Source organism: Diospyros lotus, chromosome 6 (assembly GCF_014633365.1).
Source record: "Diospyros lotus cultivar Yz01 chromosome 6, ASM1463336v1, whole genome shotgun sequence".
NCBI lineage: Eukaryota > Viridiplantae > Streptophyta > Magnoliopsida > Ericales > Ebenaceae > Diospyros > Diospyros lotus.
The window spans coordinates 43237031-43252866 of NC_068343.1; the positions used below are offsets into that span (position 1 = coordinate 43237031).

General features: G+C 39.0%; 1 protein-coding gene across 1 annotated transcript; it reads right to left on the reverse strand.

Moving 5' to 3' along the window:
- Nucleotides 1-6266: 6266 nt before the first annotated feature.
- Nucleotides 6267-8256, reverse strand: LOC127804546 (uncharacterized). Its single transcript, XM_052341421.1, has 3 exons — nucleotides 8098-8256; nucleotides 7464-7766; nucleotides 6267-7226 (listed from the first exon to the last, which is right to left on the reverse strand). Exons 1-3 carry the CDS (start codon nucleotides 8254-8256, stop codon nucleotides 6267-6269), a joined length of 1422 nt encoding a protein of 473 aa, XP_052197381.1.
- Between the last annotated feature and the right edge of the window lie 7580 nt (nucleotides 8257-15836).

Here is a 15836-nt window from a genome sequence, read left to right on the forward strand (position 1 = left end):
ATGTAGTTGATTATCGGCACACGACCATTAAATTAGTTCTTCCTAGGCACTACACTTACCATCAGCCAACACACAAGCTGTCATCATCACCTCGATCACATAGTAGGCTTACTCCTACGCCAAGCATCGACCCTTACACGGGTACGCCCCGGGTGAAAACTGCATGGTCTTGTCGTAGTCCTCCAAGAACTATCATTCGTTGTCCCTGCCACGAGTCTAACTCGTTCTGTAAGAACATTCATCCCAGGCCCTTATTGCGACTGATCATCTCATCACCTCATAGATAGCACTTAAAACGGCTCACGAGTATGCATCTACCATGTCCAATTCATACATCGGGCAGCTTTCCCTTTGTGCCACCTTGTAACGCCCCGCTCCCACTTATGGGTGTTACTTGTGAATAATCAACTAACTATTCACTCACTAAGGCAAAAATGAAGAGATGGGCTATGTTTCAAAGAGAAACGCCCTAGGTGGGAACTAGACTTCGCCCTCCCTTCGCTCCACTCAAGGATCCGGGACAAATGTCGAAAAGACCTCACGAAAATAAAATCCGAAACCTTGGTGAAGTGTCACCCTTCTCTAGCTCTTAATGAAGAGCCAAGGATGACATTTCCTAGGATACGACAAAAATAAGCAAATCACCCTTGCTTTATTTAAATTATGGCATAAGGCCTTAATTATTAGAAAATAAATTTTGGCCCAATTATTAACCCATTTTCTCACTTCCAAATCTTTTAGAAAATATTTGGGTTAATATTCCTTTGGAAAATTTAATAGATTTTTCTTAGCAAATCTCCATTGATATTCCTTTCATTTATTCTAAAAAAATACCTTGAATTTCCAATCTTTAGGAAGAATTTTTTTTTATTTGAACTTCAAAACATCAAGATTCCTCATCCATTTTTTCAAATTCAAGGAAATACTCAATTATTTATTTTCTAAAATATAGGAATTTTTCCACAAAATGCCTCAACATTTACATTAATTTAATAAATATTTTGGAGGCTCAAACCCACATTTATTTATTTATTATTAATTTTTTTCATGCCTTTATTCCAAAAATTCCAATAGAATAATAAAATAAAATAAAAATTAAAAAAAAATAGAAACAAGGGGTTCCGACAACACTAGCTGCGCCCCCAGCTTGCAAGCCACGCGCTGGCTGCCTGGCTACGTGCAGGCAGCCTGGTCGCCTGCCCCGCACACGTGGTTGCGCCCTAGACACGCCCTAGCTTGACCGCCACCAAAAAACAATTTCTTTTTTTTTTTCCTTCTGAAACAAAAATTTCCAGAATAGCCCTTCAACCCAAAATACATCCAAAACCTCAAAGTTTTCCTCCATACATCCACATTAAGCATACATACATATTCAACTAAATAAATACATCAATACACCAGTTAAAACATACACTTTCACACACAGTTTTCTCGCTCCATTTCCTTCAACCTTCCAAAACTTTCTTTCCTTTAGAAGATTCCGCACCTACAAAGAGGTCAAAGGACCTTATGAGCCATTGCTCAGTAAGGGTGCTATGCAAAAGTAAATGCAACATGAGAAAAACATGTAATGCAAATGCAATTTAATAAATGGGTAGTCTTCCATGCCCTCATAACCTCCATAGATTAAGGCACCAACCAACCACTCCCACATCACTAGTCCTCTATATGGCCATAGGTACACTAGAACACAAATCATGCAAATATGACCATTACATGCAACTCATACAAAGAAATTACAATTGCAAGCAAACCCTACCCCTTGGGGTCATCCCTTATCTCTATTTCCTTAAAACTTCAAGTCCTCACTTGCCAAGACTCTCTTTGGTTCAAGCCACCTTAGAAGAAAAGAAACATAACCTTAGCTCATAAACAAAATAAAGACTACTACATGAGAGGGAAATAAGGCTAAAGCTTACCTCTCGCTTGCCTTTCTTCTTCCTTCTCCTAATCTTCTTCTTCCTTTCTTTCAACCTCTTAACATGTGGAAAAATTTGAACTAGAATCTCATCTCCCTATTTATAGAAATTTCCTACTCAATCCATGCCAAAACTCAAGATTCCATCTTGGCCCTTGATTTTCTTTGATTTGAGAGACTCAATCTCAACCCTCAAATACAAGCACAATCCTTGTGCTTTTGATAAACTCAATCCTAGCCTTTGATTTAAAAGGAAGTAATCTCTACCCTCTAGAAAAACACAATCCAAGAGACTTAGGATCTTTAAATCTCATCCCTTGATTTCCCTTGGAGGTTAAATCCTCACCTTCCATTATATTTCTTCTTGAAATTATCCTACCTATGTGGCAATCCATGCCATTGGTAGGCTTAAATCCCAACCATTGGATTCCATCAATTTACAAGATTTAATTTCCACCATTGGATCAAGGCTCCAATTCTCATAATTACCTAATTTTCAAAATTAAGAAATATTGACTAATTTCAAGATTGACTATTTTCCAACATTTCTCATTTAATTTAAATCCCCTAGATTTTCAAGCATTTAATGGAGACTAATATCTATTTCTTTTTGATTTAATTTAAATCACTCTTGAAAGACATAATCCCTTTTAATTTGCATTTACTTTAATCCACTATTTTCCCACATAAATGCATGACTAATTTTCAATTTAAAAAAGAATTTCTTTAATTCACACCATGATAACTCTCATTTAATGCTTGAGAGACTATTTTCCTTTTGTTTTTGAATTTCTTTTTAATCTCACTCTTGCTTCACAAGACTTTGCCAAGTGTCCCATTTACACATAATCCAACTAATTTCTTATTCCAATATTTTTAATTGAATTCTTTTCATGGGATCTTGCCAAGTGTCACTAATCTACCCTTCTTGGCTTCGATCTTAATTCCTAATTATCCATGCATTTAAACAAGAATTAATTCTCCCCAAAAAAATCCAATTCTCTAATATATAAATATTTTCTCCACAAAAATAATTAACCTTTATGGGACGGGACTCCAAATTACCGTTTTTCCCTTCTTAAGGCATCCTATATATTATGTGCCTTCCCTTTGATTCAAGGGCAATAATGAAAATTTTCATATACCATTATTCTCTTAATTGACAATTTTATCATGACTCATTAAGGGTATTACATTCCACCCCCCTTAAAAGAATTTTATCCTCAAAATTTGATTTCCATTAATAAAATTGATCAATACATTAAAGCTACTCTTCCATTACATCAACAAATAATTCGAGAAATTGACGCCTTAAATCTTCTTCTATCTCCCACGTTGCTTCCCAATCCCAGTAATGGTTCCACTGAACTTTAACTAGCAGAATTGACTTACTCCTCAGCCCCTTCTCCTTGCGATCCAAGATTTTCACTGGTCTCTCAATATAGGTTAAGTTCTGACGAACCTCAACCTCTTCCTCTGGAACTTCCATTCTTGGATCCGGTATGTGCTTTTGCAATTGGGATACATGGAACACGTCATGAAATCCAGCTAATTCGTTGGGCAAGGCCAATCGATAGGTTAAAGGACCCACTCGCTCAACGATCCTGTACAGTCCCATAAACCTCGGACTAAGCTTCCCTTGCTTCTGATTTCTCATTGATGGTCGTTGCGGTGAAATCCAAAGGAATACTCTATCGCCTTCTTGAAACTCCAAATCTCTAGAGCGGTGATCTGCATAGTACTTCTGGCAATCTTGAGCAATCTCCATACATCTTCTCGCCCCATCAATCTTCTTAGAGGCTTGCTGCACAAGTTCAGTCTTGGCCAATTGTCTTTCGCCCATCTCAAGCCAGCACAAAGGTGATCTGCATCGCCTGCCATACAATGCTTCATATGGCGCCATGCCAATGTTACTCTGGTAACTGTTATTATAAGAGAACTCCACCAATGGTAGGTACTCGTCCCAATTTCCTCTAAATTCTAGGACACATGCCCACAACATGTCTTCCAAAACCTGGTTCACCTGCTCTGTCTGGCCGTCTGTCTGGGGGTGATATGTAGTACTAAAATTCAATCTCATTACCAACTCCTCTTAAAGACCTGTCCAAAATCTCCAAAAAAATTTTGAATCTCTATCAGACACAATGCTGACTGGTGTCCCATGTAGCTACACAATCTCTTGAACATAAATCTGCGACAGCTCTTCTGCACCTTGACCAGTTCTAACAGGTATAAAATGAGCCAACTTTGTCAGCCTGTCAACCACAACCCATATCAAGTCTTTCTTCCTGGCTGTCCTACGCAATACCATGATGAATGTCCTAGGCAATCCCATGATGAAATCCATAGAGATGTGCTCCCATTTCCATTCTGGAATCTCTAACAGTTGCAACAATCTCGCTGGTCGCTGATGCTCAATCTTAATACGTTGGCATACATGACACTTGGCTACATACTGAGCCACACTCCACTTCATTCCAGGTCACCAATAAACTTCTCTCAAGTCCTTATACATCTTGTTTGCCCTTGGATGAACAATGTACTTCGATCGATGCTCTTCGTCTAGAATCCTTTGCCTTAATTCTTCATTGTTGGGAACATAAATTCACCCATTCATCCTTAAGATTCCATCTCTATACTCAAAACCTATTTTCATTAGCAGTCCCTTCTCATCCACCCATTGGCGAAGCCTCTGATCCTTCCCGGTAGCCTGACGTATCTCCTCCCACCAACCTGGTTGAATTTGTAGATTAGCCACCATGGACGTTCCTTTCCCAGGCACTACACCCACCGTTAGGCTACTAAACACTTCTATCAGTTGCCATTCCTGCATCATCATCCCGGCCGCGACTGCAAGATCCTTAGTACTAAGGGCATCTGCCACAACATTCGCTTTCCTTGGATGATAATGGATGGTGCAATCATAGTCCTTCAAGAACTCCATCCATTGATGTTGTCTCATGTTCAGCTCTTTTTGGGAGAAGATATATTTCAAGCTTTTCTGATCAGTATATATTTCAAATTTCTCACCATACAAATAATGTCGTCAAATCTTCAAGACGTGGATAACTGCAGCTAGTTCCAAATCATGGACGGGGTAATTCTTCTCATGAGGTTGTAATTAACGTGACTTATAAGCGATCACTTTACCATGCTGCATCAACACACAGCCTAATCCCGAACCCAGAGCATCACTATAGACCACAAATCCTCCAGAACCTTCAGGTAGGGTCAAAATCGGCGTTATGGTCAACCATTTCTTAAGATCCTCAAAACTCTGCTCACACCTGTCATCCCATATGAATTTCACATTCTTTTGGGTAAAACATGTCATTGGCAGAGCAATTTTTAAAAATCCTTCAACAAATTGTCAATAGTATCCAACTAACCCTAGAAAACTTCTCACTTCGAACACTGACCTCGGTCGGTGCCAGTTCTTAATGGCCTCTATCTTAGATGGATCCACTGATACACTGTCACCCAAAATTACATGGCCAAGGAACGCCACTTCTCTCAGCCAGAAGCTACATTTAGAAAATTTGGCATATAGCCTTTCGTTACGTAACTTTTCTAGCACCATCCTCAAATGCTCACGGTGCTCCGCCTCACTAGCTGAGTACACCAAGATATCATCAATAAAGACGATCACAAATTGGTTTAAAAATGGTTTAAACACTCTATTCATAAGATCCATAAAAGTTGCAGGTGCATTAGTTAACCCAAACGGCATCACCAAAAATTTGAAGTGTCCATATCGACATCGAAATGCCGTCTTGGGTATATCCTCACTTCTAACTTTCAGTAGGTAGTACCCTGAGCACATGTCAATTTGTTAGATTATTCTGGCGCCTTTCAATTGATCAAATAACTCTCCAATTCTGGGCAATGGGTACTTATTTTTCACTGTCACTTTATTGAGTGCTCGAAAATCTATACACAATCGCAAACTGCCACCCTTCTTCTTTACAAACAAAACTGGAGCTCCCTATGGAGAGATACTTGGTCAAATCAATCCTTTATCCGCCAAATCTTGAAGTTGTACTTTAAGCTCCCTCAACTCTGTCGGGGCCATGAGATAAGTGGGTATAGAAATTGGTTTTGTTCCCAGCAGCAGTTCAATGGCAAACTCCACTTCTCAATCCAGAGGCAGTTCTGACAAGTGTTCTGGAAAAACATCTAAGAACTTCCTCACTACTTTTACATCCTCCAGCTTCTTTTCTGACTTATAATCTACCATAACATGAGCTATAAATCCATATGCTCCCTTTTCCAACCATTTGCACTCCCTCAAGGTTGACACAAATTTTAACTGCCTGCCAAACTGTGGTCCCTTAAATTTCACCACCTTTCAACCCGCACATCCCAATTCCACTGTCTTTCCCAAACAGTCCATACTAGCACAATAACGAGAAAGAAAATCCATACTTAAGATGACATCGAAGTCCTGCATCTCCATAAGTATCAGGTCTATCTTAAATTTCTCACCCTCAATATCCACATCACAATTTTGGAATATTAAATTAGTCTCCATAGTCTCCCCAATTGGAGACTGAATCATAACTCCATGCCCTATTGATGAGGATTTAAGGTTCAAACTCCTAGTAGACTCATTTGCTATGAATGAATGAGTGGCACCAGGGTCTACCAATGGATGTACAGGAGTAGTATGGATGAAGAGCGTACCTTCCACCACGCTCGGGTCGATCTCCACCTCCGCCTTTGTCAAATGAAACACTCGAGCTGGTAGTGGACTTGATTTTCCTTCTAGCTTCTTCCCTTGGTCAGTTTTGCCTCGTTGGGGGCAGTTCCATGAATAGTGTCCCCGCTGTTTACAAGCATAACATGTCACCTCCTTTCTGGGCGCTTCCTTAATTTTTAATGTTTTCCTCGAAAGATAGTCTCTCGTAAAATGTCTAGTTTCACCACAAACAAAGCAGCCTGCTTCCTTGCCTTTGGTCCCACACTTATTGCCGGCATGTCTTTTCTTGCACTTTTTGCAATACCTTTCCCTTTTAAATTTTGCTCCTTCCGGCTTCTTGAATTGGACTGTTGGAGGGTTTGTTGATTTGTCTTTGCTCTCTACTTCCTTTTTCGAATCACTATGAAGCTTCAATTCTCCTTGAGCCATCATGTTCCTCTCAACAGTAATGGCCTTCTCGACTGCATCCTCAAATGTGCGTATGTTCCATGCATACAGAACTTGCTTAACTTCTTTTCTAAGCCCTTGAAAAAACTTCTGGGCTTTCTCAAGATCATCAGTGGTGTACATTGGCACATATTTTATCAACTTGGAAAACTTAGCTTCATACTATACCACGGACATATCATCTGTTTGAGTCAACTTCAAGAATTCTTGCTTTTTCACTTCTCTCCAGTACTCAGGAAAGTATTTATCATTAAAAGCAGTCTTAAACTGCTCCCAAGAAATAGGTGCCACCCGCACCTCCCCATTTTCTTGAACAGTATTTCAGGTCCTTAAGACTCCCGACATAGACCTCCACTAAATAACTGCCTCTTCTTCTAACATAAACGTTACACATCTTACCCAATGCTCTTCAGGGCACTCTAAGTGTTCCAACAGCTTTTCTGTTTGCTCCATCCAATATTCTTTCAGGCTTGGATCCACCTCCGAGTCACCTTTAAAACTTGGTGGATGTAAATCCCGATACATCTTCAGCCAATTAATGGTAAGGGTTTCTGATCTATTCATTGAATTCATCATCATCTCAACGAACCTTTCAAATGACCTGTCGCCACTTGGCAGCCCTAAGCCGCTTCCTTCCGGGATGTCTCGAGATGATGACTGGGCCTGGCCCCTCCTTCTGCTAAGTCGCTCTTCACGATTCATCTGCACAATGGCACAAGCAACATTCATTTTCTACTACACCATAACCACACATACATACATAACACAAGTTTTTAGCAATGCCATACAAGGTGAAATTTTCCAACGTGACTTATTTATTTATCATAACATGGAGTACAAAGGCTTTCCCATTTACATACATATCAAAAGATGGGATCTGCCCTAGCTACACTTGGCTTCTAACTAAAGCAAAACAAGACAATCTTTCCCAAAAGACATCCTGACCTGACCCTTAGAGGCTACAGTCTTCCTACTGGGCCTTAGCCCTACCCACGACCTTCACGTCCTACCTTTAAATGCGAGGCCCATCGACCTCGAAACTACCACGATAGTTTCCTCGGCTGGGTCTTCCAATCCTCTTCCTGCTAGAAGAACCAGTAACATAAGGCGACGGCTCGTCATGGGTCTCTGCCTCCTTAATAGGGCCATCATACGAGTCATTGGGAGAGTCCACGCCCATGTCACCCTCCATCGAGCTCTCAGAATCATCATTACTAGCTACACTTCCTTCATTAGGACTCACGAGCTGATACTCCACTGCCTAGACCTCCACATGTCTGACTCCCTGAGCATCTCAATGAATCGGGCAAAATTTTACAATACGTAATCTCGACAAGCGATCCTGCGAGTGTACCTCCTCCACCCGCCATGCAATAACTCCTTCACAAAACTCATTTTTATTTCTTCAAGTAGCTCTTTGGACAAGGTTGTGCCTGGAACCCGATCCATCACATCTTCTACCTTGTTCAGGTACCTTTGGATTGACTCCCTGGGTCTCATCATAGGCAGCTCTAAGGTCCACTAGGCTTTCAAATGCCTAATGTAGTCCTTGACCAGCCATACAGAGCAAAAAGACATTGATCTCCCCATGCCTAAGGAAAAGAAAGTCACCCACTAGCATCATATACAAAACCAAAATCCAAACATAATGCATGAATGCTACTCACAACTCCAACCATAAATCACCAAATTAGCCACCATAATCGTATTGTCCACACATAAATAGCCAATCAAGCCCTCAAATGGATAACTAGGCTCTGATACCAAACTGTAAAGCCCCTCTCCCACTTATGGGTGTTACTTGTGAATAATCAACTAACTATTCACTCACTAAGGAAAAAATGAAGAGACGGGCTATGTTTCAAAGAGAAACGCCCTAGGTGGGAACTAGGCTTCGCCCTCTCTTCACTCTACTCAAGGATCCGAGAAAAATATCAAAAAGACCTCGCGGAAATAAAATCCGAAACCTTGGTGAAGCGTCACCCTTCTCTAACTCTTAATGAAGAGCCAAGGATGACATTTCCTAGGATACAACAAAAATAAGCAAATGACCCTTGCTTTATTTAAATTATGGCATAAGGCCTTAATTATTAGAAAATAAATTTTGGCCCAATTATTAACCCATTTTCTCACTTCCAAATCCTTCAGAAATTATTTGGGTTAATATTCCTTTGGAAAATTTAATAGATTTTTCTTAGCAAATCTCCATTGATTTTCCTTTCATTTATTTAAAAAAAATACCTTGAATTTCCAACCTTTAGGAAGAATTTTTTTTTTTTTTTGAACTTCAAAACATCAAGATTCCTCATCCATTTTTCCAAATTCAAGGAAATACTCAATTATTTATTTTCTAAAATATAGGAATTTTTCCACAAAATCCCTCAACATTTACATTAATTTAATAAATATTTTGGAGGCTCAAACCCACATTTATTTATTTATTATTATATTTTTTTTCATGCCTTTATTCCAGAAATTCCAATAGCATAATAAAATAAAATAAAAATTAAAAAAAACAGAAATAAGGGGTTGCGGTAGCACCAGCCGTGCCCCCAGCACGGAGGCCGGGCGTTGGCCGCCCGCAGGCCGCCTGGCCTTCTGCCCCGCGCGTGCGGCCGTGCCTGCCTTGCCCCGGCCCGACAGTGACAAAAAAAAAAAAAAAAAATTTTCCTTTTTAAACCAAAATTTCCAGAATAGCCCTTCAACCCAAAATACATCCAAAACCTCAAAGTTTTCTTCCATACATCCACATTAAGCATACATACATATTCAACTAAATAAATACATCAATATACAAGTTAAAACATACACCATCACACACACTTTTCTTGCTCCATTTCCTTCAACCTTCCAAAACTTTCTTTCCTTTAGAAGATTCCGCACCTACAAAGAGGTCAAAGGACCTTATAAGCCATTGCTCAGTAAGGGTGCTATGCATAAGTAAATGCAACATGAGAAAAACATGTAATGCAAATGCAATGCAATAAATGGGTAGTCTTCCATGTCCTCATAACCTCCATAGGTTAAGGCACCAACTAACCCCTCCCACATCACTAGTCCTCCATATGGCTATAGGTACACTAGAACACAAATCATGCAAATACGACCATTACATGCAACTCATACAAAGAAATTACAAATGCAAGCAAACCCTACCACTTGGGGTCATCCCTTACCTCTATTTCCTTGAAACTTCAAGTCCTCACTTACCAAGACTCTCTTTGGTTCAAGCCACTTTAGAAGAAAAGAAACATAACCTTAGCTCATAAACAAAATAAAGACTACTACATGAAAGGGAAATAAGGCTAAAGCTTACCTCTTGCTTGCCTTTCTTCTTCCTTCTCCTAATCTTCTTCTTCCTTTCTTTCAACCACTTAACATGTGGAAAACTTTGAAATAGAATCTCATCTCCCTATTTATAGAAATTTCCTACTCAATCCATGCTAAAACTCAAGATTCCATCTTGGCCCTTGATTTTCTTTGATTTGAGAGACTCAATCTCAACCCTCAAATACAAGCACAATCCTTGTGCTTTTGATAAACTCAATCCTAGCCTTTGATTTAAAAGGAAGCAATCTCTACCCTCTAGAAAAACACAATCCAAGAGACTTAGGATCTTTAAATCTCATCCCTTGATTTCCCTTGGAGGTTAAATCCTCACCTTCTATTATATTTCTTCTTGAAATTATCCTACCTATGTGGCAATCCATGCCATTGGTAGGCTTAAATCCCAACCATTGGATTGCATCAATTTACAAGATTTAATTTCCACCATTGGATCAAGGCTCCAATTCCCATAATTACCTAATTTTCAAAATTAAGAAATATTGACTAATTTCAAGATTGACTATTTTCCAACATTTCTCATTTAATTTAAATCCCCTAGATTTTCAAGCATTTAATGGAGACTAATATCTGTTTATTTTTTATTTAATTTAAATCACTCTTGAAAGACATAATCCCTTTTAATTTGCATTTACTTTAATCCACTATTTTCCCACATAAATGCATGACTAATTTTCAATTTAAAAAGAATTTCTTTAATTTACACCATGATGACTCTCATTTAATGCTTGAGAGACTATTTTCCTTTTTTTTTTTTTGAATTTCTTTTTAATCTCACTCTTGCTTCACAAGACTTTGCCAAGTGTCCCATTTACACATAATCCAACTAATTTCTTATTTCAATATTTTTAATTGAATCCTTTTCATGGGATCTTGCCAAGTGTCACCAATCTACCCTTCTTGGCTTCCATCTTAATTCGTAATTATCCTTGCATTTTTCCATGCATTTAAACAAGAATTAATTCTCCCAAAAAAAATCCAATTCTCCAGTATATAAATATTTTCTCCACAAAATTAATTAACCTTTATGGGACGGGACTCGAAATTACCGTTTTGCCCTTCTTAGGGCATCCTATATATTATGTGCCTTCCCTTTGATTCAAGGGCAATTATGGAAATTTTTATATACAATTATTCTCTTAATTGATAATTTTATAATGAATCATTAAGGGTATTACACACCCAACTCTTTCTTTGAGGCAATTGCAAGCATGACTATCTCATTATCTCACTTAGCATTGTCATACTAGACACTGAGGTTAATCTATCCCTCGAGTCTCGCAATGTTCGTCGTGTCACCCACTCTCAAGATAATCGTGAACCTCGATGCAATTCTTTAAATATGACACTCAATCCATATTCAATCCATCTCTTTTCAGGTTGATTCGCTAGGCTTTCGGCCTCTTTCAACCTCAATTAGTGGCACACCTTACATCTTAGACCGTTGGGACTTAAACTCTATACAAGGTACAGACCCTACTGGGCTGTCCCAGATCTTCAGCATCTGATCGTCTCCCATGCAGTCTATGATGCTTCGGTCGACAGGTCTCCCGTACCTTATCGCAAGCCTTCCATCATCCCTCTACACGTGGGTCCCGAGATCCTGATCTGTCACTGTGAACACTGAGCCAGTAGTACCGTCACACTGCTAGGGTTCCTTATCCCGTCTCTGTTGCATCATTGTTGCCTCATCAATTGACGCAACTCACACGCCATCACTTGGACATTTTCGGCCTCTCGTTTAACCCAATCCGGTGGATCCCTGATCTGCACATCTTATTTCTGAGATACTAAATGATCCTTGAAAATACTTATCGTTCTATCCTAACTCATCAGCTAGGCTATGTCACATCAGACTAATAATTCTCTTGCACTAGCTTCCATCAGGCTTCCACTATTCACTATGAATAGTAATCGTATATTGGAATAGTGTCTGTATATGAATAATACACCAAGTAAGTTCGCAGGAAAGAGTGGTGGGTCACAAATAGACACACTTAAATACCAAGTCTTTCCTTAGCTAGAACTTTCCTAGACTTGTGCTTCCACTACACTACACTTAAATCCAATGAACTTTAAGACTTTAACAGACAATTGCCAAATCTCTAAGTAGGGATTTCATTCTACAAACCAATACTACCGCTTTAGGTTGTGGTACATTTTCGCAACACCTGGATGAATAGTGTAACGACTCTTGTGCGCTTCATTCAAAATTTCTTGCTTAAGATTTCCATCATCGGGTATGCAAATACGTTCTTGAAATAAGAGATACCATCACTCCGTATTGTATATCCCAAAGGAGAAAATTTCTCGATATTTGCTAAAATTCATGCCAACTCTCATCTTTTGATTGCTGGTCCTTGATTAAATCAAATAACTCAGGTTGCACCCTCATATAAGCACAACTCATCACTATAGAGCACTCAGTTGCTCCAATAACTTTCATTATTAAACCATCATCGTAGCCATAGAAGCTCCTCATCGACTCAAAACATCGGATACCACATTGGCTTTTCCTAGATGGTATAGAATCTCACAATCGAAGTCCGACCCAACGTCTCTGCCTCATGTTCAATTCTTTCTGGGACAGAAGATAATGTAAACTCTTATGATCTGTATAAATTTCAACTTTCTTACCATATAAATAGTGTCGCCATATCTTTAATGCAAATACTACCGCTGCCAACTCTAAATCATGAGTAGAGTAATTCATCTCATGTTTCTTCAATTATCTAGAAGCATAGCATTAACTCGACCCTCTTGCATCAATACGCAACCCAAACCTGAATAGGATGCATCGCTGTAAATGGAGTATTTCTCTCCATTTCTTGGAATCGCTAAAACTGGTGCGATAGTTAACTTCCGCTTTAATTCTTGGAAAGCACGTTCACATGCGTCATTCCATTCCAACTTCTCTCGTTTCCTTGTTATCTTAGTCATAGGGGAAGATAAACAAACAAATCCCTCAATGAATCGCTTATAATAACCTGCAAGACCTAGAAAACTACGTATCTTTGTTATTGTCATCGGCCTCGGCCAATCCATAACTGCTTTAGTCTTGTCTGGATCCACTGAAATACCGTCTCTAGACACCACATGGCCTAGAAATCCAATCTAAGTGAGATAAAACTCACACTTACTAAACTTGGCATAGCGTTGCTCTTCCCTAAGCCTCTATAGTACCAAAGTAAGATACTCTCTATGCTCCTCCACATTAGGTGAGTGAACTAGAATATCGTCGATGAAGACAATAATGGATTGATCTAGGTACTCACGCAGAACTTGATTCATCAAATCCATGAAAAAAGCTGGGGCATTCGTCAACCCAAATGGCTTCACCACGAACTCGTAATGTCCATAGCGAGTCCTGAAAGCAGTTTTCTGAATATCATCATCTCTGACTCGTACCTGATGGTAATCTGACCTTAAGTCTATCTTTTAAGAATACCTTAGCTCCTCGCAACTGATCTAATAAGTCATGCACTCGAGGTAAGGGGTACATGTTCTTCACTTTCACCTGATTCAATTGGCGATAATCAATGCATAATCTTAAAGATCCATCTTTCTTCCTCACAAATAATACTGGTGCGCCCCACAGGGAGGAACTAGGTCGAATGGAACCCTTCTCTATTAATTCTTCTAACTGAGCCTTCAATTCTTTTAATTCATTAGGTGTCATTCGATATGGAGCCTAAAAATAGGCTACATACCAGGCAATAACTCAATAGTAAACTATGCTCCTTTTCGAGGAGGTAATCCTGGTAATTCATCAAGGAAAACATCTGAGAAATCTCATGCTACCGGCGCCCCAAACAACGTCCTCTTACTTCCCTCATCTAAGGTAACAAAATCTAGGTAAGCTTCACATCCATCACGCATTAGCTTCTCTACTTTAATCACTGAGATTATAGGAATCGTAGCCATAGACTTGACTCCTCTATATATTTGAATCGGCTATCGAGGTAGATCAAAGTCAATAATCTTTCATCGACGATCAACTCTGGCATAATGCCGTGAAAAGCAATCCATGCCAAGGATCAAATCAAAATTGCTAACATCAAGAATTTCTAAGTCTCCCAAATAGCTTCTTATCATGTACCTCAGTCTTACAATTCTCAAACATTTCTTTTGATAGCGTATGCTTCTGAACAAACTACCATGGCATAATCCACACTTTGAGCTCCTCCAAAAGCGTGGCAAATATTAGCACGCAATCCTCTTTGAAATTTAGAAGTCTTTCCTATCAAGTCAAGGCTGTAAACTCTGCCTCACATTAGGCCATTGTCTTGGTACCTTACACTAACTCAACGAACTCAAAAACTTTCTTGTCCATAACCCATGTTGGGCAATAAGCGTCATTGAATACTTGTTGAAATTCAACCTATTGTTGGAAATGTATGCCCTAAAGACACGTTTTGTTTAATTTATGGTAATGATGTTTCTTTTATTCAGTTTATGGCACATATATTATTTGCATTTAATTGTTGAAAAAGTGTCCATGCTATTAAGTAAGTGATTCATGTGATGGGTCGTTCTTCACAGTTAGGTATGAATCATGGGTACTTAATGAGCAAGAAAATATTACTCTTAATCTTTTGATAGAACTGGGCATTCTATCATGATAAGATCATTGTGCAATAGATCCTAATGGATGATGGCTTGCCTTAGCCAGTAAACAGTCCATTTACTCTAATTGTACAAGCGCATTCGGAATGCGTAGAGTGGACCTGTGATAGAAGCTAATGACAAAGTACTAATTATCATGGAGCTAGTCTATCACTGCTACTACGTGGACGAGTACTCTAATACTTGAGTATTAGTTGGTGGTCTAGTGAACTTAGAGCTATATTCTTAGATTCACTGTAGGTGAGGTCTATCAAAGATCAATAACCTTTTGAGTTGGGAGTATGGTTTCTAATTAGCTAAGACAGACTGATACAAGATAGTTTCTGTGATTCACCCCCTTGTGATTGTCCAAGAATAATCAAATAATCCAGGGCCCTGGGAACGTGACTTAAGAGTGTGTGCTTCTGGGTAGCTCCTAGTGATAAGCAAGTACATTCGAGTAGTCATGGATTATTGGACTAGTGATCTAAGGATGGTAAAAATCATTTAGAGAGGTGTTAGTACATTATTCCTTTCTAAATGATGGGTGTTACGCAGAGGGGTATTTTCGTCATTACACTAGTAGGTCAAAGACATTGCATATGAAAAATTATTCGTGGGGTCAGTGTTACCATATGGTGATAGTTGGAACACTTAGAATGACAAAATATAGCTACTAGGTAGCAGGGATATTTTGGTCATTTTAGTAGCCGTGAATAATTTGTCTTTTGGTCCCCGGGGTAGCTCGATATAACTCATGTATTATTTAATACATTTGGCTTGTTGGATGAATTACATTGAGAGAGAATTATTTTATTCAGA

Bases quoted from the DNA above. Each gene is read 5' to 3' on its own strand.
- LOC127804546 (XM_052341421.1), bottom strand. From the start codon at position 8,256: ATGGAGGGTGACATGGGCGTGGACTCTCCCAATGACTCGTATGATGGC. The intron at 7,767-8,097 runs GTCGATGGGCCT...GCCATTGTGCAG, and splicing joins ACTATCGTGGTAGTTTCGAG to ATGAATCGTGAAGAGCGACT. The intron at 7,227-7,463 runs GTAAGATGTGTA...TCCGTGGTATAG, and splicing joins AGTGCCCTGAAGAGCATTGG to TATGAAGCTAAGTTTTCCAA.